Raw genomic sequence first — 23,846 nt, forward strand, 5'->3', positions numbered from 1 at the left:
TGACGCTCATGGAAGCACGGCATTCATTTGTGTCGGCTGCCCTTAAAGGCAATGTGAGCGTCCATTCCCATTGGATAACGGAGAATTGTACACCCGGAAGTAAGTATTCCCCTTACTGTCGATTGATTTTACAGTGATATCTGCACTACTCATCGACTAAAAAACACCAAATTATCCTTGTTAATTACACAACATTGATTGGTTTAAATTGTGTGCAATGCGTTTGTATTTTTCCCCTTCGATTCGGAGAAACAAATATTTTTTCGGAGTAAAGGATGGCAGAAGACACTACACTACCCAGAATCCCTAGCTATCGTTTAGGACTACACCATGTGCTCTGTTTGACAAGCCCCGTGATCAGCGCCATATAGATAGAAGAGTTACGACAGCGGAAGTCCAAAAACGGTTATCGTCACGTGGTTCATGTAGACGAGGATCGTTCCCCGGAAGTTCATGGCGGGCAATGTGAATGCATTGATAACAGGAGATAGAACTACGATTTTTGGTAATTATTAGTGAATAAAGGTTTTGATTTGCAATATTTATACAACAAATCGATATGTGTATGTATTTACATCAATATGTTTTAAAAAATAAAATAGAATTTGCTAATATTAAGTGATAATATTAGGATTAGTGTGAACAACTAGTTTACATGTTAGGCTAACAGTGCCTTGGTTAAAGAGCCTGTTGCTGTTTATTTATAGCTTCGAATTCTTTAAAACCAATATTATCTTCTTAAACTTGTATGGTAGTCAGGAGCATCCCTTTCTAATGTTTATTGATATATTTAGAGGGAGGGGATCTAAAGGAATGCTTCAAAATTCAGATTAGATTCATTTCTACCATTTTCTTAAATTCATGGTAGTTTCAGTAATCCCATGGTAATTGAGGACACAAGTTATGTAAATGACTAATGTAATCTTTATGGCTTTCAGAAAGGACAGGAGACCGACAGGTGACTATCAAAGGACTAGCAGCAGCAGCAGCAGCAGCAGCAGCAGCAGCAGCAGCAGCAGCAGCAGCAGCATGATGATGATGATGATGATGTTAAATGTGTTGTTTTAGGAACATCCATTGCAAATACATGGAATTCAATAAACATTGAATAGCATATCATGCAGTTTGTCTGTGCCTTTTCCTCTGTGTTGTCCTGGTTTGCTGTGCTGCCTCCTAGTCGCCACCATGGTTTGCTGTGCTGCCTGGGGATGCTCAATTCGCTCCGAGAAAGGAGTACGAATTTACGGCTTCCCCACTGACACAGAGCGGAGGAAAAAATGGCTGGCTCAAGTCAGCAGGAGCAATTTCACGACCAACAGCAACAAAATATGTGAGGTTATTATATACAAACACTGCATTTGCACTTTTTCACAAAACGAAAACCACACCATTGGGAAAGCTTAATGTTTTGTTTAATACAAAAAAACAGGGAAAGGCTTGAAAAACAATGAGAGTTGAGACTCAGGGTGCAGGGTGAGGGTCTCAGTGCAGGTATTCAGGCTCCATTGAATCCCCCTCTGGTTCTTGTGCTGGAAGAGGGAGTAACAGACAGGAGAAAGGGTTATACACACCTATATAGCATACCTATAGAGAGCCGCAGTGACGCGTCGTAAAACCCGGAAGTAAGTTAGCATTTTTAGCACTTCCGGTTCCTTCCTCAAAAAGCAATGCATTTTTTCCATAGGGTTTTGGAAAATAGCTCGAAATAAGGTCTGTGGTTGACACTAATTTAAGAGGTAATTGACGTTTTGTTCTACGACATTAAATACATCAGCAGTGACCCCACTGGGGATTTTTGAAGAGTTTACGTGTCTGAAAAACGATGGTTGTTACCGAATGGCTGGATAGGAATACAGATATTGTCGAGGCCGTTGTACGTCATTACGCCGAACACGTAAACACTCCCGCTAAGTTTGTTTTCCCCTGTGTTCTGCTTAAAAGCAAGTACCTGCCTATCTTTAGTATCTGTATATCTATATCTGACCATTAGAATCTGTATTTTTGAAATTGTCGTTTTTAACACCGTAGTTTTACAAATTATAGAATAATTAATTACCAGTCTTTTCCAATTTTACTCGGCAGTTCGTTTCGTTGGCTAACGTTAGCTAAAGCTAGCGCTACTAGTTAGCTACGCAATGGTTTGTTGCTTTGCTCCGGGTTGCAGCCACAGGTCTTCGCATGAAACGTGCTTGTTCTATCGTTTCCCGGCCAATGTTTTCCAAAGGAGAGTCTGGATTCGTGCCATGAGGTAAGCTGACGTTACATTGTTGTCCATGTCACGGTGAAATGTAAATAATGGGTAGTGACTGTATTGCCGTTATAGAGATGGCGCTGCTGAAAAGACCGCAACACAAGTAAAGATAATGAATACATCCTATTAAAACCTGTGTGGCTTATATGATAAGTCTAATTAGTACAAGCAGCATAACGTTTCACCATGTAACTAAAGATTGTAGTCAGGGAAATCAGTTTGACATATTGAACAATCACCTCTGGCTGGCAGAGAACTCTGCTCCATAGCTTCTCTTGGACGTAAAATCACATGTACATTTTACATTTATATTCAATTTAATATTCCATCCCTCACATACTTTTGTATATATAATAACTTATATATTTTTTTCTTGTTATGCTGCTGCAACACAAACATTTCCCAAATTGGGATCAATACAGTAATATCTTATCTTATTTAATTAAGAAATATAACTATTATAATTAGTGTAGCAGCTGACACCTATTTTCAATATGGATTAATCTACCATTTATTTCTTTAGTTCAATTTTCATCTATAAAAATGTCAAAATAGTGAAAATGCTCACGAGACTTATCAAAGTGCAAGGTTATATCTTTAGATGTTTTGTTTTAGCCTATGTACTGTATGTCTTAATGCTCTTACAGTATATGTGACGGTGTGACTTCCATGAAACTATATTTTATATCTTCCCAACAGACAAGCTGACAGAAAACTTAACACTCTAACAACCACAACATTGCAAAGGCGAGTAAATGTAAATTAAAAACAATTCACAATTTTATTATTTCTTCTTCTTTCTTGCAGTGAGGTGAAGCTGACCTTGGACTTGGTGCCAGTAAGGATGTTCCTCACGCAGGCTGAATGTTTCTCCTTCCTTACTGACAAAGAAGCCCTTGATTTGCAATGCTTCACTACTTGTCATTTCCCTTGCTCCGTAGGGACACTTTACCTCAAGCACAGCGGAAGACAATACCTGACCATCTGGAGATGCCCCCAACATTCCTGATTGGGAGAGCCACAAATCTGACTCATGGACCTGCATCTGGGTTGCAGTGGTGAATGCCCTGACGCCCTCACATTCATTCATAGTCCCCGACTGTACAGACAAAACACCATCAAGGGCCTGTTGTTGCCTTAGCACCCTGGCAATAAAGGAAGCAGTCACACGCTTTGACCTCAGGACAGCTCCAAAGTTGCTGGCAGTCAACCTTCCTTTCCTGAACAAATGCCAGTTTGGGCTGGTTCGCTGACCAGTGGCAGCCACCTGAATTGCCCTCTGTTGCTCTTCAGACAATGCCATGCTTGCCACAATTGCCTCAGGTCCCTGATGCCCAACAGATTTGATAATTTCAGGAACAGTAAGTGTTTCCAAGCTGTAGTGTTCCTCTTCTGGCTCGGGGGAGAGAAGCCAAGAAATTCCTGAGAACCTGCCCCCGAGTCTGTCCCTCAGCCAGTCACGATCTTCGGAGGTAGGCTCTCTTGTCAGCGGGTTAAATTAGTTATTGGTTTCAACAGTCACATTAAAACAGTTACTAAATCAGCTTACTATCACCTAAAGAACATATCTAGGATTAAAAGACTAAAGTCACAGCAGGATTTGGAAAAACGTGTCCATGCTTTTATCTTCAGTAGACTGGACTACTGCAATGGTGTCTTCACAGGTCTCACTAAAAAATCTATTAGAAAGCTGCAGCTGATTCAGAACACCGCTGCTCGAGTCCTTACCAACACTAAGAAAGTGGATCACATCACTCCAGTTCTGAAGTCTTTACACTAGCTTCCTGTGTGTCAAAGAATAGATTTCAAAATACTGCTGCTGTTTATAAAGCACTGAATGGTTTAGGACCAAAATGCATTTCTGACCTCCTGCTAAATGATGAACCATCCAGATCTCTCAGGTCTTCAGGGACTGGTCAGCTTTCTGTCCCCAGAGTCAGAACTAAACATGGTAAAGCAGCGTACAGTTATTATGCTCCAAATATCTGGAACAAACTCCCAGAAACCTGCAGGTCCGCTACAACTTACTACTTTTAAATCCAGGCTGAAGACTTTTCTTTTTGTCGCTGCTCTTAATTGAACCATTAATATCTTAGACTGCACTGTAACTTTTATCCATGTATTTTTTCTTTTAATGTTTATTTTATTAGCTTTTCTTTTTAATGACTGATTTTAAATGCCATTTTCTTAATGTCTTTCATTTTTTGTAAAGCACTTTGAATTGCCTTGTGTTGAAAAGTGCTATATAAATAAACTTGCCTTGCCTAATAAAGATTTCATGTGACACATAAAATTGATTTGTTGATGGGAATTAATGTGAATAAATTAACTCTTGCTATCACTACTCACCGACACTATAAACCTTGTCCCTCATGCTAGCCCTGACAACACCGGTAAGCACACCTTCATCTAGGCTGCACTGTAACGTGTCCTGACTTGTAGTGGTTCTCTCCTCTATCTACACTCTTCTTGTCATCTTTGTAAAACGATATCAGACTGGTAATTGACACAGCCATGACTTTTAGTTAAATTCAGTGTGGCTAAAATGAAAAGCTTTGTTAAAATATGCAAGCACGCGAAAGTCAAATTCAGCTTTATTTTCAAAAATTCTACATGTGTTATACATCCAGAAATATCGAAATATCGTTTCCCACAGTGTGACATGTATACATAAAACAAAAAGGGCCTAGATAAACGTGGTATACATTAAACAAAACGGGCCTAGATAACCGGGGTATACAGTTTAAAATGTTAATATATTTAAAGTTTTCAAAGTGCAGTTTCAGTGCAAGTCAGTTGAAACGATCTTAAGTTGGCGTGACGTTGAAGTCGTGCGACCCTGCTGCTGTACTGGCTTGTAGTTCGTTTATAGCATAACGTTAGCATTTTGCTTCTGCCGACTAGATTTATTATTCCAAAATTATGAAAGTAGGGTTGACATGTGGATATTATCCGGCTGAACAAAACGTGTCAACCACAGACCTTATTTCGAGCTATTTTCCAAAATCCTATGGAGAAATTGCATTGCGTTTTAGACGAAGGAACCGGAAGAAGTTTACTTCCGGGTTTAAGGACGCGTCACTGCGGCTCTCTATTGGATGGGAAATTGCCTTGGGGAGATAAGGTGTGGTCTTTGTTCCCAACTGAAGTTATGGAACTTTATTATTTGTGAGTTTAACAAAGTATGACAAATGGCATCAGTAACAGATGTGATATGAATTTATATAAAGTTGTCTCACATTCTTGGTCATATTTTATATACAGTATGTAATGAGTATAACATGTCCAGTAAGTATAAAGTGTTTCCTAATACTGTGTATTCAACCACTATGGTATAGTGTATGGTACTATGGTATGGTATCCTAGCTTAATCTGTTATCTGTAAACGTTCCCTAAATCTACTAATTTAGGGATAATCCACTGACATCCTTTAATACACATGTTAATTTGAATCAGATGTACTGATAATATCCGCAATATAAATCTTTAAACTTCTTCTTACCTTTAAAAGTACGTCACGAACGGTCTATTATGCTGCAACTCTACAGCTCTGCTAGCCTTGGCGCTAACTTCCGGGGAACGATTGAGAGGCTCCACGATCCGCCATTGCTGTAAAAAAGTGGTCCATTGGAGTGAATGGAGATGACGTAACTCTCAGTCTATATGGCGCTGCCCGTGATTAGTTCTCAAGCTCTGTGATTGGTTGACCTCCAACTTCATTCCATTCATTCCAATGGCTGTCTATGTCTATGTCACTTGATCTTCAAATTTCTCCCTGCAGAAAAAAAAAACATGGTGGAAGATGTCTATTTTAAAGTTAGTTTGGCCATTAAAATGTGTTTTGATGTGATTTGATGCGAGAAATATGAGTTGTAATTTCAGATTATGTGTGCAGTGGATTTACATGATCTTTAGTTTGCTAGTTATTACGAAGATTACTTCAGGAAATTGTGTCCATACAACGTTTTCATTGTTACCAAGACGACCAAGACGCTGCTATCGATATTATTTCTGTTATGTTGTGTAACTGTTTAATGCTGTTATCTTTATTGCTACCCCCTTCCCCGTCAATGTATAGTGTTGGTCCACAGCGCAAACGTATTAGTTTAACAAAATCTGCTTCTAAAATTGTGGCATAGATACGTTATTTTCCCCTGTTTCACCAACACTGCGCGTTGTCCTCTTCAAATACATAAAATACAATGTATATGTATTTGAAGTGGACAGTCCACATCAAATACCGTAGATGATTCAGTTATGTATTTGTAGTGGACAGCGCACTTCAAATACGTAACTACAATGTCCCGTGTATCACAGGAAGCTGATACTTGAACTGTGCTATGTAGGCCACCCTGCGATTCATTGGTGTGGAAATTGAGACGATTGGACGATGTAAAAATATTTAGCGACCTTGCAGGGTCTCCAAACTTGTTGCAGGGACTCGTGGGGCCCCGTTGGATCACACCTACACAGTTTGGGCGCCATTCACACTTGTTGACTCTATAAAAACAGTTATAATATGTAAATGTCCATGTCCACTTGAAATACATTACCGCAGTGTCTTGTGTATTTGGAGTGGACAGTCCACTTCAAATACATTACTACAATGTCCTGTGTATTTGAAGTGGACAGTCCACACCTGGGAGCTCTCCAGGGTTCTGGAGAGTCATTTTAAACGGTTTAAAACTGTTTTTTCACTTTTAAAAAATACTTTCTGCCCTATAAATGATTTTAATCATTATTAAGGGGCTGCAAGAACACTTTCCCCACGTTTAAAACACTTATTCCTGGGTATACATGCCATGTTATGCCTCCTGCCCTCTGGGTAAAATCTCCTACTATTTAAAACACTTTTGCCGACGTTTCAAGCCGTTTTCCCCGCGTTTCAAACACTTATTCCTGGGTAGAAACTCACCCTGTGATTCATTGGTGTGGAAATGGAGACAATTGGACAAAGTCAAAATATTTAGCGAGCTTGCAGGATCTCCAAACTTGTTGCAGGGACACGTGGGGCCCATTGGATCACACCTACACAGTTTGGGCGCCATTCACACTTGTTGACTCTATAAAAACAGTTATAATATGTAAATGTCCATGTCCACTTGAAATACATTACTGCATTGTCTTGTGTATTTGGAGTGGACAGTCCACTTCGAATACATTACTATAATGTCCTGTGTATTTGGAGTGGACAGTCCACTTCAAATACATTACTAAAATGTCCTGTGTATTTGAAGTGGACAGTCCACTTCATTTTTTTCTCAAAGTATGATTTCTGCCTAACAAAAATTGACTGATTGATTTAATTATTATCTGGAGCCCTGAAACGTTACAACAGCGTACTTCGTATAAAAGGGAATATTTGCTATGAATATCAAATGCGTCACTCAAATACTTGATTTTAAATGAATATTCTATGATCGTCAAGGGAAATTGCCAAATGGTGCTACTTATTCTTAACTTTTCATCGGAAGCATTGTTTGTTTCATGCTCAGTTTGCAGCCCCCCATTTTCATGTACCGCGCATCCAACGGTACCCTCCCCGAGTTTCTAGGACGTTGTATGTTTTAGGTGTCTAGCTCTGATACGCAGTGGAGTTTAATTTTAAATATTATTTATAAGTCATTTAATATAATCACATAAATTATTTATAAGTCATTTAATATAATCACACAAATTATGTGTTTTATATTTAATAATTCCAAAATGAATAAACCCATAATACTAACTATAATATAATTAACTTCAAATATGGAGAGTCTAAGAGGAGTTTCGAACCCGGGACTCCCGCAGCAAGGGGCGTTTTTCATTCTTATCTACCTGCGACACCCGGTCGCCTAAAGTTTAGAGCTAGATAGTCTATTATAAAGATTCCGAACGGGACATTTACCTGTGTGTTCCTCCATCAAAATGTAAAAACGACACATCAAATCACATCTACAGATGAAGACGAAGCTAATGGAAGTACTCCCGGACAGCTAGCGTGTGGAAATGTTTGCAAAAATCAATCTTTCCAATCCTCTCTCCCCCGCCTGCTTGCGAGGGTGAGGAGCAGTTTACACACACGCAGCTGCTACATGCAGCGACACACACACACAGTGAGGAGAAGGCAGAGAGACCGCTTTTAGCAAAAGTGCACCACATTCAGATGGAGAAATACACAGTTTTTACTTTTCCTGACGTTTCAAAAACTTATTCGTGGGTTGAAAAGTCAGGTGCTGTAGCCTGTTTCCCTCCCAGTACTGGGTACTAGTTAGTGCCACTATCCCCACCATATTTAAAAAAATATGTAATACATAAATAAATGATATAATAAAGTCTGAGTTAACTTTTTGGAGATAGAAAAGGGGTGAAAATGAAAAAAAGTATCCGAAAATAGTGCCTCATAATGCGGGTAGAGTCCCCTGCCAACTCCCCTCGCATTCCTCCAGACTCAGAAAAAGTCAAAGTTAACTTTTTGGAGATCCATAGAAAAGGGGTGAAAATGAAAAAAAGCATCTGAAAATAGTGCCTCATAATGCGGGTAGAGTCCGCTCAAACTCCCCTTACAGAGAAGAACCATGCTGGGGGGTCTCCGGGCAACAAATGTACCGGGGCCAGAGTGTACATGGAGCGGATATATTCCTCCATGAAGTCAGACAGCAGTTTTTTTCTGAGTCCTCTCAAAAAACGGGTTTCCGATTTTGTGCAGACAGTCTTTTCCACCATCAAAATGGAGAAACGATGCATCAAATAACACCTACAGATCAAGACGAAGCTAATGGAAGTGCTCCCGGACGCCTAGCGTGTGAAAATTGTGAACGGCTGTGATGCACTGCTTTCATCGCAGGAAAATGCTGTTATAAAGATTTCTCAGTATATCTCCGGGACATTTCCCTGTCTTTTCCACCATTAAAATGGATAAACGATGGATTAAATAACATCTACAGATCAATACGAAGCGAATGAAAGTACTCCCAGACTCCTAGCGTGTGAACATGTTTGGGAAAAACGTGTGCAAAGTCAATAGTGGGGATGCTAGCTTTGCAGCTAGCGGTTAGCATTTTCAATGGAAATATACATTGAAATAGCTCCCGTTAGCTTAGCAACTAGCGGTTAGCATAATATTAGTATTTCACACATTCACTGTTGTTAGAAATTAAAATCAATGTTTTGATGGTATAATGTAGCTTAAACATACCGTCAGTTTAAACGCTCTTTTATACTGAAAAAACAGAAATTCTTGTGCACAAGCAGTTAAGCTTTTATTCTTCATCTATCCTTCATCTACGGTTAGCATTTAGCATGTGGCTAATATACGATTTCCTAAAGAGGTGAATTGAGTAGCGAAATGACGTGGTGTGGTGAAAACCGAAACCTACTGATTTAACACTACAACTATAGATGTCGAGATACTACCATGCTGAATATTAAATGAAAGTACAGTTTATTTGTTTACAGACGAGAGTAGCATGTGACAACATCCGGAATGACCGGAAACCAAACCAGCCGTGAAGCATTTTCTGTATGTTTTAGAGTATTGATTACAACGTTTAGAATGTGTTACATGAAAAGTGATGAAAGAGAATATGAGGAGAAAAGGCGTGTTAAGCATATGTTAAAGGTGAAAAGTACCAATCCTCTGTTTAAATGCAACAACGGACATTAGAGGCGAGGCGAGCCGGCTGGCGGGGAGGAGCCAGCAGAGGATATATAACGGCACCGAACGGGGGATTCGTCCTTCTCTTCTTGCTCAGGAGAGCCAGATCACAGCTGTTTTCTGCCGGAACAATATTCTGTCTGTAACACTACCGCGCCTTTTTTAATTAAAGTATCCCATTTGAATCTTTTCAGAGACTCCATTTAGTCTCATTTTAAAGCTTCTCTCCTGGACGCGAGAATAAAGAACATATTTAACAATTGGGGACTCGGACGTGATCTCGAACCACCGGGAGAGCAGTTGCAGTTTTCAAAGGAGCTTGAACAATGCTGGCAGACATACACTCGGGTCCATACAGAAAGGTAAAGAAGTACCTGTTTATTCAAAATCTTCAATAGATTACATAGTGAACAATAGGAGTATGTGTCTGTCTGGTAAGTTGGACTCCTGAGAAAGACTGACTAAATTTAAGTTAAAACAAGCCTACATTGATAAACATTGGTATCCTACCACACGTGGCATTGCTTTGTCACAGGCAGGGTGAGTTCAATTTCTTTTGTTCTATTTAACCCTGCATGATGCTTGCTATTCGTTTGTCTGTTATTACATGTCGGCTAGAGGCCAATCACTTCTATAAGTGTCTTTTGTTGCGTTTTAAGTTAACGTGAATGGTTTTAGGCCATTAAGCAGTCGGGACTGCTTGAGGCAAAGACACAGCCAAAGTTTGAAGCTAAGGTTATTGGAGTGAGTGTTTTGTGTTAACAACAGTGTGAGGCTGTTTTAAAAAAGTCCTTTATCAAGGAAAAGGCCTGAGGAGTTTGAAGCTTTCAGTGCATGGTTACTTTATTTCTGTTTTCAAAAAGACATTGCGTTGTGGATTACGGCAGGAAGTGCGACATTCGTGCGTTAGATAGACGATATTCTTCTGATTGTGTTTGGATAGCGTCCCATTTTGTCCCATAAATAGCGTGTTTAAACAGAAGAGATGACCATACTGGTTCTTAAAGTCAAAACATTTACGTACATGGGTAGAGGGCTATGACGTAAGGGTATAAGGCCCATTTATCATTGTAAACTAAATATAAATGTTATTTTAAACTACAGTGATGTGTGTTGAATTTACTAGACAAAATATCACCCCACCATTATTTCAACTCCAGGTGTTTTCTCAAATCCCTTGGTTCTTCAGGTCAAAAGTTGGAAAACCAGTTGCCATCTTGTCTTGACCTCATGTTCACAGTGAACCACACGGCAGTCGCCATTTCATGAAATGCTAATTGAGGTACTCTGTTTGCTTTAACACACTGAGGCTAGGCATTCCATCTTCTAAAGAACATCATACTTCTTGTTAGAGTTAGAACTATTGGAAGTACTTCTGCTGGTAAATTTGTATTGGCGGTTTTGTGAATATTCTTGTTTGCAAATGTGTTTTGGCGGTTATGTGCTGTGTTTAACCATAGTGTAATGTTCTTCCTATTTGAAAGATATTTTCACAGGAAAATAAGTTTCACCTTGTTAAAAACAAGTCAGTTTTGCAACAGCTATTCCCTACTGCAGGGGTGGGGAACCTTTTTCCTCTCAAGGGCCATTTCAATTTTTACAAAATCCTTCGAGGGCCGTACAAATTATTGAACTCAACGTCTGCTTAAAAAACTCAAATAACAGCCCATTAATTTCGCGTTTCTTTCATGCTGTGCAAAGAAAAAGCAACCTCTTAATCCAGATATTTGACCATGACCCGCGCATTCATGCACCGTGGCATGACCACCAAAACAGAAAGATATTGACACAAGATGTGTGCATATGTATTTAGTTTCATATCCATGTGGACATGATTTAAATGGGGGGGGGGGGCGGATCTAACCTCATCTAAGGGGGTTTGGGGGCATGCACCACCAGAAAGATTTTTTTTAAATGTTGAAGTTAAAAGCATCAATCTGGTGCACTTTGAGAGCAACATGAAGAGATCTATGGATACATCTCTCAACACCCATATGAAACAGAACTGTAAGCAGATTTTTTTCTTTATGGATAATTTACAAATAACTTCCCTTTTAAACTGTATTCTTGTTTATTAATAACAACTTTTTTTTATTGTCATATTAGTATTGTATACCTGTTTACTTTATTTTTCTATAACTATAATGATAATATAAAAATGTGCCTTTACCTCACTGGTTGGAGAAAAAGCTTCTTATACTCGTTAGTATAGCTAGCTAACCAGATGCTAATAACAACAACGTTATTGACTGTATGATCAGTATGACAGATGAACAGATCGCCACTGGGCTTTCAACTAAAGACACAGCCACGCAAAAACTGCGGCATGTGTACAGCTCCTTATGGGTATTGAAATTTGTGAAGTCCCGGCCCGGAGCCGCGTTCTGGTACTCTCCGTTAGAACTACACTCCTGTCAGACGAGACATATACCACGTGATGACACGTTAGGCTCGTGTTGTATTCAAGGACCCTGACCTTGGCCAGGAAAAACAAGCTTGTTTAATTATTTTGCGGTCTAGATTTCTTGAATTTTTTTATTTTTTGCGTGTGTTTATAAATTACCTCGAGGGCCGTACCAAATGGTCTCGCGGGCCGTATACGGCCCGGAGGCCGGAGGTTCCCCACCCCTGACCTACTGGATTAAGCTGGAAATTAAAATAGCGCACTCTGGTGGTAGTACAGAATTATTACACAAATAGAAGAAACACCATAACATTGTGAAGTATAATTTTAAGTGTTATAAATAAACACATGCTTGATCGCCAAGATAGAATTGCAAGTGGTTTCTAATTATAAGAGAAGAAACTTTACATAATACTTTTTCAAACACCAATTTATTGAAGCTAACACAAGTAGTGACATTAGCATAATTTCATACATTTCGGTATGCACTGGAGATTTGGATTTGAACCATATTCATATTTCAAAGTCAAAACCATACACGGTACAACTTTATTTTAACATTTCATATTTTAATTTAGCATAATTTTTATATACTAATTAACTTTATTAATATTTTACCTAAAACTTAAAAAAAAAAAAAAATCTATAATTAAAAAAATAATAATAATCTATAAAACCTTGAGCAATTAAAAAAAAAAAAAACAGATTTAAAGTTCGGACGAACAGCAGCGAAGGTGCTAGTCAGAAGATTAGTGCTTCATCTTTGATAAGTTAATAAATAATTAGAGAACATGTCACCAAAACAAACTAAGTTGAGACTAGACGCAGGGCCAGGCTCAACAGCAGATATCAAGGGAAGGATACAAATCAGATCAGATGCTATAACAGTTCCAAATCTTAGACAAAAGACATGGAACCACATGGAGAAACTGTTGGAACAATGGCAAACGAGAGGACTGTATCCAGCTGATGATCAACCAGCACCAACGAAAGCCCATAGAAAAGCAGTAATTGACCATGAAAATTGAAAATACCTGCGAGAACAACAAGCATGGATCAAAGCCGGACAACCCCCTTGGTATGGACCTGCTAAAAGCGCTATAAACAGAGCTGAAAAAAGAAAATCTAGAGTTACAAGTCTGGTACTCCATCTAAAATATGTCAGCCAAGAATCAACAAACAGCATGTATGTGGCTCAAGGAGCAGAGCTCACAGCAAAGGAAGATAAGAAAGAAAAGACAGAAGAAGCTCCAGTAATCCAACCTTCAAAGCTCCTTCCAAGCCTGACAGATGCGCCTCCTCCCTACATGACAGAAGAATACAGTTTCTTTCAACCCCCAATACAAGCTCCAACTCTAGGTGTTTTAGGAGGAATATTGGAGTTGGACGGTCTCCCCACAGCTACGCGCGTCAAAGACTTGGAGTATGAGGTAAGACTCCTACCTTGTGGGCTCAACAGAAGATTGGGAGAACTAGGCAGAAGAATGGAAGAGGAGCTCAACAGAAAGATGGAATAACTCAGCAAACGTATGGAAGCACAACTCAAGAGAAGAGAAGGCGAAGGTTCTCCAGACACCACAACCGTAACTGAAGCTGGAAGACTCAAGAACTGCTCAACACTCACGCTACCGGTGATAGCGGCTGGAGAAGGAGGATTGAAATACCAATCATGGACTCACAGAGACATGGAAGCATTAGCGGCAAAACTACCTCCACTTACACAAGGAGGTCAGAAGTGGTTGAATGATCTGGAGAAATACACAGTCCAAGACCACCTGTGCTTGGGAGACATGGAAAAAGACGAAGAAATTAAAACATTACAACTAAGACTCTTGAAGATACAAATGGCTGAGAAAGATACCGAAGCTAATAAAAACAAGAAAGTGGCAAGGCAAATGGCAGCTACATCAGAGAAGGCAGGGCAGATTCCTCCAACAATTCAAGCTCAGGAAGAACCAGAGAATGCAGGGCAGACATCTCAAACAGTTGAATCTCAGATAGTGCCAGAGAATCAGATGGAGAACCGACAACCAGGAGGTTTCCGAGGAGGCAGAGGCAGAGGAAAGGTTCTCCGGTTCGAGGGATGCTACATATGCAATCAGCTGGGCCATTGGGCTAGAGATTGTCCACAACAACAAATGAAATACCCACCACATGCACCAAACAACGGCCCACCATGCAGTTTCCATGATGACGACGGGGGCAGGGGGTCCCAGAGATGTCAAAGACGTACAGGATTTCCAAACATGAACCAAATGCCACTGACAGCCTGGTATCAACCACAACAATGAGGAAGCTTAGAGGACCAGACCATCAGGTGATGCATCTTCAGCACTACAGTATTTTGAAATCCAGCTACATAGAGCCACATATGTCACCACAGGAGGGAGAGGTTGAATGTTATTTAAAAGATAGTGAGTAGAATATTGCATTTACACAGAGCATCCACAGATTAGAAGTAGCAGACTAGAACATTTAGCAGACTATTTTTGTAATTATGAGAAGGAAAATACATTATGAGTGATGTTGTTCCCCCACACAGAAAACTATTGTGTCCACACAACTAGTGAGGTCAAGAAGACGGGCTTCCACCCAAAATATGCAAGGGGCGGCGATATACCTGACGTGAAGACCTGAAAACAGAAACTCGATTCTGCTGTGGTGAAGTCTGGCTACAAAGGGAGGTGTCCGATAGGGTCGCTTGTCTCAAACCAGTGAAGAAGTCAACAAGAACCCAGCTGAACTAGAGAGTGACTGTTAGCGGGAGAACAGTGACGGAGCGACAGAGACTGGCCCAACATTTTCCAGCCAGTACATAGATAGACCCCGTGAGAAGACCGGGGCTGTGTTTAAAGGGGAACTTCATTTATTCTTAGCCAGAAGTGCAGTTTTTAATCAAACAATTATGTGATTTATGGAGTCAGATTACATTTTTCTCATAAACACAATTTTATAATCGGTCTGAAGTATCTGTTTTAAGGCGTGAGCTGCAGATTAAATAACATAGAACTGATTGAGAGCTTGGATGAAGAAGTTGTAGGGTTTTTACAACAGTTTCAAGAATCAGTCTTTATTTATTTATTCTTGAGTAACTATACTGATTTATAGTGTAGTGCGTAAGGCAATATCTCATTTTGAGTGAGGGGCACCAGCCCTTCATGCAGGTCACCCTCTGTGAGAATAGTTCATATTTTCCCTCCAGTTTGGAGAAAGATTATTTTATCATATGTTAGTTCAGCAGTGTTCAACCAATCCTCTAATCGTAGAATTATTGAGACGCATTAGCGACACCAGGGGTATTGTTTTTCGCAGCAACGATGATGCATAATACCATGACAAAAGCCATTATTGAAACAAGTAAACTATTAGAAGTGCTAATTGCTGATTCTTTTTTTGTGAATATGCATTTATACCATCAGAAAACCATAAATCATACGATATTTTTGTACCCCTTGTGGGTACACGGAGAAGTTATATTTATTTAATGCAACGTTATGGGTTTTACATGTCCTGTTCATAATACGGTAATCATTGCAATATTAATTGAGCATTTTATGCTCAAAGGAGGGAGTGTCATGATTATACAGATATGTTGATTTCAGTGACGTTGTAGTTAATAAATAATAAAATGTAGTCAACAATAGGTCTCATAACAACAAGAGGTATGCCGAAGCTTGGGCCTTCTCCAAGGAGGGAGTGGTCCAATTTTAGATATTAGACAAATAGAAGTGGATGAATACGTCAGAACTCTGAGTAATATTATGCAAGTTTTGTCTACACAGGCTAGGAAAGCTACAGAGATACCAGACGAGACACCAGAAGAGACTCCTGTTCGGCCAGGTGAATGGGTGAGGGTGAAAGTTCACAAAAGACAGTGGGCTCATCCCCGGTGGACGGAAGCGTGAAAGGTTGTAACAAACTTCACACGCGCTCCGGTTTAAAGGTAAAGAAAAAGGAGCAAATTGACACCACCTCACACATTGTCACCCTTCACTGGCAACTTCCAGAACATTATTGGGAGTTAGGACTGATTTGGCAGAGCTGGAACAAAACAATAAATAGAAATAAGATAAAGATAGAAACAGCTCAAAAGACAAATTGTCTATAGATTTTTATAGATTGTACATTAATGTGAAAACCTATTTTTTGTTTTACATCTGAAAAAGAGTCCAATTTTTTATGTTATTTTTGTACTAATTATTTAAATTCTGTAACGGACACAACCAGGGATAAAATAGAGATGATGACAAGAACAAAGCCAAACCAATTGTGGGGTCCCCTAGAGATAAGAGGCAGAATAGCATTGTTGATTGTGCTCATTACACTTGGCACCTTTCTGTTTGGAAGGGGAGTACAATATCAAGTAAAACATGGAACCATTAGTTCACTCATAGAGAATGCCCACATCACTAACAAGACTCCATCTGTGTTTCACAGACTTTCACTTATCCCCAGAGCCAAAAGATCAGCTGAGCAACAAGAGGAGGAGTTAGAAATACTCGTTCCCAAAGGTGAGGCGGTTATAATCAAGATGATTCACCCCCCCTATATGCAGTTCTTGTATCAAATGATGAGATGGGTTTAAGTGATCGGGATATGTAAGTGATTGGGATTTACAGATTAGGGGAATCTCTAAATACACTGGATCCATGTTTTAGTCCGTACCAGAAACACCCCCTGTTAAACTATGAACAACCGATCGGTGACCTGAGCACAATTATTGACAATGATTGTTAGACACAGGCTACTAACCCACAAGTACAGCTTTGTATGTACAAACTCTATGAACAAGATTCTCCAGCAGATAGTGGCGACATTGCAGATATGTCCAGTCACAAAAGTTACTACGGTTCTAAATAACAGTGAGATTTAAAGTTATGGAGAAAATATGGAGATGTTCTTTTATAGTGTGTGAAATATGTGTTGCTTGAAACATGTAGGTATTTAAATGTATAGAAGAAAATGGTTTCCTGAAAGAGTTAATTGGAGTAAACATGTTACAGTGGGTGAAAGCAATGTTTAGGGATATGGTAAAATTATTAGTAGACATGAATTGTGTTTAGATGACATTTAACAACTAAGATGGATAGTAAGATTAGGAAAATAGAGTGGAAAAGGTTGGATTTATTTTACCTCAGTGTGTTAGAATTAACTATAGATAATGCGTCCCGAGATCTCTCTCTCTCTCTCCACCTGTCATAACGCTACGACCCCATCGTCCAAGCAGACAAAAGACCTCACCACGGAAGACTCCTCCTCCTCCATCGAACAGACAGAGAAGCAGAGCTGAACCATCTCCACCTGAGGCAACAAGAACCAAAACCAGGTGACATAAAAAGGCACACTCTCATCGGTCCCCCACAGGACATGAAGTTCCAAGTTGAGCCACAAGATTTGGGCACAAGAGCAGAGTGTGGGACATGAGAGCGGAATACGCCCTCCATGCAACCAGTAGAGACTGTAAAGGAGGAGATGAAATGCAAAGCAGATGGGACACTGAAAAAAGTTACAGCGGAAGGATCCAAGAGCGGATGGACTGAGGAGAAGGTGGACGGAGGAGAGGAAAGGACGGAGGAGTTGGCATGGTCCGGCAGAACGTGAGGGGGTCGTGGCTTGACAACCAGAGGGGGAGAGAAGGAAAACGGGAGTGAGTGAGTTTACACATAAACACACTTATTCACCAACGAGAAATAGGTAAAGAAAAATATGTATTAGCCATGAATTAATCAATTGGTGAATTTATAAAGAAAGAGGAAACTATTAAATAACCCTAAAAACACACTGAGGGTAGAACATATTATTCAATCTTTTCATCATATGAACAAATTATTCTTTAAGAATTTTTTATTCATGTGTGAATTTGGGGAAGATTTAATTTGTTACAGTATAGACCTACAGTTTAAAGGGATGGTTTTAGTAACCACTCTATAAAAGCAGACAAATCTTTATTTGTATGGAAAATGTTAAAGGTAGAGCTAGTACCAAGCCAAAGATAGTATTCCAATCTAGAGCATTGATTTCTCCATTGTAGCATGGTTATTACCTCAGGAGGGAAGATTAAGGTGGAAATAACATTTGTTTTTCGTCCAAGATGTAGAGTTTTAAAAAGACACTGGGCAAAGAGCGATAGCAAAGTTTAATTTTTTAAAAACTAATGTAGTTGGGAGCAATACATGCAGGGCCTTGGATCACTCATTGTGATGGTTCATATTTGTTACAACAAACATCGTTCAGGGAGAAGGGGTCGCTCAACCCACCCTGCAGATGTTTTAAATCTTACTTGCAGCTTCAGAGGGAGCGCACGGCACCAGAGTATGAGTTTTAAAAGACAAGCGCCACCAGCTCCTAAAGGTCATCCATTCACCAGATGACCTGACATTTAGAGATGTTATTTAAAGGAGAAACATATCTGCCATAAGTGTAAATTCCTGAATTAAACTACAAACCATTAAATGAAATGACTTCTGTTTCTAAAATCCTTGTTAAAGGAGGAAGTAATTATCACATGCTCGGGCACCCAAGGTTCCACACACTGTTAAAGGGGTTAGCATAGTTATTTAAGTAGACCATAATTGAAAATAAATTAGTATAATGCGTTATTGATATTCCAAGAGTTTTCACACCATTTCAGGGACTTTATCACTGCATTAGAACAGACCACCCAAAGGTACTGAGTAGGACATTTTAAGTGATGAAATTCTACAACTGTTGTAACTGACCAAAATCTTCTCCCAGAAATGACTGTCTAGAAAGCCGTACCCCAGAGTAGAACGCACAACGGCCCCTTCTAGAGAACATATTACTTTCATACCTTAAATGGTATGAAAGGAGGGAGGGTACATTTCTCATGAGGAGACAGTTACAAATGCTAGCAGAACAAGACGACCCACCCCGTATACAGATGTGGATGACAATAATGAGTTAGTTTAAATGATATGGATGTTCGGAGATGAGATTGATCAATGAATGTCCAGCTGATGTGATTCTTTAAATGATGAAATCATGTGAAGAAGTGAGCAAAATTAAAATGGAGTGAATCCATTTCAATTTACTTCATAATATTCCAAGATAGTATATTTGTGTTATTCCAATTAATTTTACACTATTCTAAGATAGTCCATTTTATTTGACTTTATTATTTTATACTATTCTAATATGGTAGATTTCATGTTGTATAAATCATTGCTATTCTAAAATGGTTTATATCTTTTCACTTTGTAAAAACAAGTGCCTTAACACTGAGCGTGGTATGAGAACGGTTTCTGTGAAAGGAGGGAGGAAGAAATGTTCTGATACCAAGCCATTGCTGCTATTTTGAAGAATGATATTGAATGCAAACACTAGAAGTTATACACAAGGGAAAACTTTTATGTTTGAGCACAGGCAAATAATTTATTTTGTATTTTTGTAAAGTTAAGCCTATTGAACCATTCCATTTTGATTGCATGTTTGTTAATATGAGATATGTACTATGCGAAGTTCAGATGAAGAACTCATTGATTTCAGTATTATACACACCTTTTAGGTGTGTAAGGAGGGACTGTTAGAAATTAAAATCAATGTTTTGATGGTATAATCTAGCTTAAACATACCGTCAGTTTAAACGCTCTTTTATACTGAAAAAACAGAAATTCTTGTGCACAAGCAGTTAAGCTTTTATTCTTCATCTATCCTTCATCTACGGTTAGCATTTAGCATGTGGCTAATATACGATTTCCTAAAGAGGTGAATTGAATAGCGAAATGACATGGTGTGGTGAAAACCGAAACCTACTGATTTAACACTACAACTATAGATGTCGAGATACTACCATGCTGAATATTAAATGAAGGTACAGTTTATTTGAATAAACTATTGTTTACAGACGAGAGTAGCATGTGACAACATCCGGAATGACCGGAAACCAAACCAGCCGTGAAGCATTTTCTGTATGTTTTAGAGTATTGATTACAGCGTTTAGAATGTGTTACATGAAAAGTGATGAAAGAGAATATGAGGAGAAAAGGCGTGTTAAGCATATGTTAAAGGTGAAAAGTAGGGGAGACCCGGTACAGTTGAAACACGGGTTGGTTGTAACACCCTCAATATCTCCAATCATAAACAAGCTAGAGTGATGACACTCACTCTGCACATGCGCAGTTAGATGGGAAGATCGCCGAAATAAAAAGGAGCCACGTTTGAATATCTCACGTAAGTTATCAGCAAAAGTGTGTTTCTGAGGTCAAATATTAACTAAAATGATATGATGTATTTTTTGGATACTGTCTTGAGTTCAAAATGTCTAGGAATCCAAACTAGTATTATTAGAATCACTGTTTTGTAAGCTACAAATATAGCTAGCTAAATATGGGTCAAACCAGCAATCAGGCAGGTTCACAGGGGGTGAAGCAAGACTGGTGGTTCTGGGACGGTTGTAACGGGACGGTTGTAACATGGCACATTTACAATGATGGCTCATTTGCTTGAATGATCAATTGTTCATTCAAGCATTGATTGGTGTGCGTTGTCCCTGTAAAAATAAACATAATTAAATACTGTACAGTAGGCATAAAGTGTGTGTGTGTGTTTACAGTATGCCAAGTATCAGACAGAGGAAGACCGACAGGGGAGTGCCACTTGCTCTGCTGCAGTTGGCCTCAGGTGAAGTTCAGGAGGGAAAATCATTCAGGGAAGTGGCAAAGTCCCTGGATATATGCCATGTCACCCTGTACCGGTTCCATTAGAAGAGGCTGAGGTTGGAGAGTCAGGGATCACACACACCCCCAAGAGTAGGCTACTGGACTCCAAAGAAGGTGTTCTCAACAGAGCAGGAGATGCTATTGAGAGACTACCTGATGGAGGCAGCTGATCTATATTATGGTCTCAGCTCAAAGGAGGTAGGTCATAATTAAGGTAGAATAGGCTATCTATAGGCTACTGAACAAAAGAAAAGTAAGTGATCAAATATATTGAGGCCTATAGTGAACAGACAAGTGAAATATTTTCCAATGTATATTCATTTTAGGTGCGGAAGTTTGCCTATGAATTGGCAAAGAACTACAACTGCAACTTCCCTCAAACCTGGGCAGAGAAAGAGATGGCCGGAGCTGACTGGCTCACAACGTTTTTGAAGCGGCACCCTACCCTCTCCATACGCAGACCTCAGGCTACCAGTCTCTCACGGGCTACAAGCTTCAACCGAACAAATGTGAACAAGTTTTTTGACAACCTGTCTGCAGTCCTGACGAAGCATGAGTTTGTCACACAGGAAATTTGGAATATGGACGAAACCGGAGTCACAACTGTCCAAAACCCTGGGAAGATTGTTGCCAGAAAAGGGACGAAACAAGTCGGCAGTGTGACATCTGCAGAGCGGGGCACTCTCGTCACACTTGCATGTGCTGTAAATGCATTGGGGAATTCCATCCCCCCAATGATGATATTCCCCCGGAAGAAGTTTCATCTCTTCTTCACCAGCAATGGCCCTCCTGGCTGTATTGGCACAGCAAATGGGTCTGGGTGGATGCAAGAGGAAGACTTTTTGGTCTTCCTCAAGCACTTCCAGAGCCATACCAAGAGCTCACAGGAGTCAAAGGTGCTGCTGATTCTGGACAATCACTCCTCCCACCTTTCTGTGGAGGGGATTAATTTTTGCAGGAGCCATGGGATCATCCTCCTCTCTTTTCCTCCCCACTGTTCTCACAAACTACAGCCCTTAGATCGCACTGTATATGGGCCACTGAAGAGGCACATCAACAGCCGCTGTGACAATTGGATGAAGACTCATCCAGGAACCACAATGACCATTTACGATCTGCCGGGCATTGTGAAAAGTGCCCTTCCTCTGGCTGCAACGACATCAAATATCCAGGCAGGGTTCGCGTGCACTGGAATTTGGCCTTTTAATAGAGACATTTTCAATGATATCGACTTTGCTCCATCCCAAGTCACAGACCGCCCACCACCAGAGCCTTCTACCAGTGCAGCTCCAACACCAACTGTGGCATCCTCTCCTCCACTCGCAGCCTCCTCTCTTACACTCGTAGCCTCCTCTCCTCCACTCGCAGCCTCCTCTCCTCCACTCACAGCCTCCTCTCCTCCACTCACAGCCTCCTCCCCTGTCAGGCCATGTGTGGAGCCTGGGACATCATCCTCTGCAACGCCTTTCTCACCCTTGTCCATCCGTCCACATCCAAAAGCTGGACCAAGGAAGCAGACCACAAAGGGGAGAAAAAGAAGAGAAACCGCTGTCCTCACAGACACTCCGATGAAAGATCAACTCGAGGCTGAGAAAAAAAGATCTAACGCAAAGAAGTCTAAAGCGAAGACAAAAATCAATTTCGGCCAAAAAACCAAACCCAACAAGAAGCAGAAGATGCAGGCCACATCTGATGAAGATGAGGCCCAATACTGCATTGTGTGCCTGGAGAGCTACTCCAGGTCCAAGGAGATGTGGCTGCAGTGTTGCTCCTGTAAAGCCTGGGCACACAAGGACTGCACAGATGGAAGTGCCTTTTACACCTGCCACAACTGTGAATCTGATTAATTCTGGTGTTCTGTTTTAAGTTCTGTTCAAGTTCTGTTCATTGTTCATTGTTTGTTGGAGGATGTGTGAAATCCCATTACAATCTTGTTGCCTTAGAATTTGACAGCTTTCCCTATTTTTTTGTCATATAGTGTGAGAAAGGGTAACCGTTATTAAGATGTTACAACTGTGCTAGCATGGGTTACAACTGTCCCTGTACACAAGGACAGTTGTAACAGTTGAGTTGAAAAAAAAAAATACATTTTCCAACCTGTACTTATTCCATAAAAACATCTTAAAGACATTGTTTCAGTAGCTGACATATTGATAATGCATAATATAGCAAAATGGCTATCCAATTGTAAATGGTTTTTTACTTATTGGGGAAAAGCCCCAAAAGTGTTGCAACTATCCCTGGTCTCCCCTACCAATCCTCTGTTTAAATGCAACAACGGACATTAGAGGCGAGGCGAGCCGGCTGGCGGGGAGGAGCCATCAGAGGATATACAACAGCACCGAACGGGGGATTCGTCCTTCTCTTCTTGCTCAGGAGAGCCAAATCACAGCTGTTTTCTGCCGGAACAATATTCTGTCTGTAACACTACCGCGCCTTTTTTAATTAAAGTATCCCATTTGAATCTTTTCAGAGACTCCATTTAGTCTCATTTTAAAGCTTCTCTCCTGGACGCGAGAATAAAGAACATATTTAACACTGTTCACCCGGACATATTATAATGTAACCCATTATCCCTCTCTTAATTCAACACAATTGTTTTATTTTTAATAAGTCCATAATAGATGAACCTGTAATAACTAACCTGTATCTGTAAACTAACCTAAAAGTAAAGATCCTTTCTCCCTCTCTCAATTAAACTATTAATACATATACTTTTCAGAGCTAAACACCTAAAACAATTTTCATTCACACCACTGAGGCAGGTCTCGTACTCGGGTCTCCCGTATCAAAGGGCAATGCTTATCTCACTACGACACAGAGCCACTTATACTACAATGAGAATAAGTTTTCGATATAGACTCCTCAATAGAG

The 23,846-nt window shown here is 40.0% G+C and overlaps 1 protein-coding gene and 1 long non-coding RNA gene across 3 annotated transcripts; one reads left to right on the plus strand and one right to left on the minus strand.

The window, feature by feature from the left end:
• Positions 1 to 1,395: 1,395 nt before the first annotated feature.
• LOC307018217 lies at positions 1,396 to 5,909 on the minus strand. The gene is made up of 2 exons (XR_013802373.1): positions 5,754 to 5,909; positions 1,396 to 1,529 (listed from the first exon to the last, which is right to left on the minus strand). It is a non-coding gene; the product is annotated as an uncharacterized lncRNA (long non-coding RNA).
• Positions 5,910 to 11,851: 5,942 nt separating this feature from the next.
• LOC307020797 (uncharacterized protein) lies at positions 11,852 to 23,426 on the plus strand. 2 transcript variants are annotated; one of them, XM_079652371.1, is made up of 3 exons: positions 11,852 to 16,805; positions 17,522 to 21,170; positions 21,299 to 23,426. In XM_079652371.1, the coding sequence occupies exons 2-3, from the start codon at positions 21,108 to 21,110 to the stop codon at positions 22,817 to 22,819; spliced, it is 1,584 nt and encodes a 527-aa protein (XP_079508497.1). In that variant the 5' UTR covers positions 11,852 to 16,805; positions 17,522 to 21,107; the 3' UTR covers positions 22,820 to 23,426. The 2 variants fall into 2 exon arrangements, with proteins under 2 accessions (XP_079508497.1, XP_079508496.1); XM_079652370.1 differs by having other exon boundaries at positions 11,852 to 21,170.
• The last annotated feature ends 420 nt before the right edge of the window (positions 23,427 to 23,846 follow it).

Source organism: Notothenia rossii, assembly GCF_949606895.1.
Source record: "Notothenia rossii genome assembly, chromosome: 9".
NCBI classification, from domain to species: domain Eukaryota; kingdom Metazoa; phylum Chordata; class Actinopteri; order Perciformes; family Nototheniidae; genus Notothenia; species Notothenia rossii.

Coding starts and splice junctions, on each gene's coding strand:
- LOC307020797 (XM_079652370.1), top strand. CDS start 21,108: ATGCTATTGAGAGACTACCTGATGGAGGCAGCTGATCTATATTATGGT. Junction 21,171..21,298: donor ATGGTCTCAGCTCAAAGGAG/GTAGGTCATAAT, acceptor TATTCATTTTAG/GTGCGGAAGTTTGCCTATGA.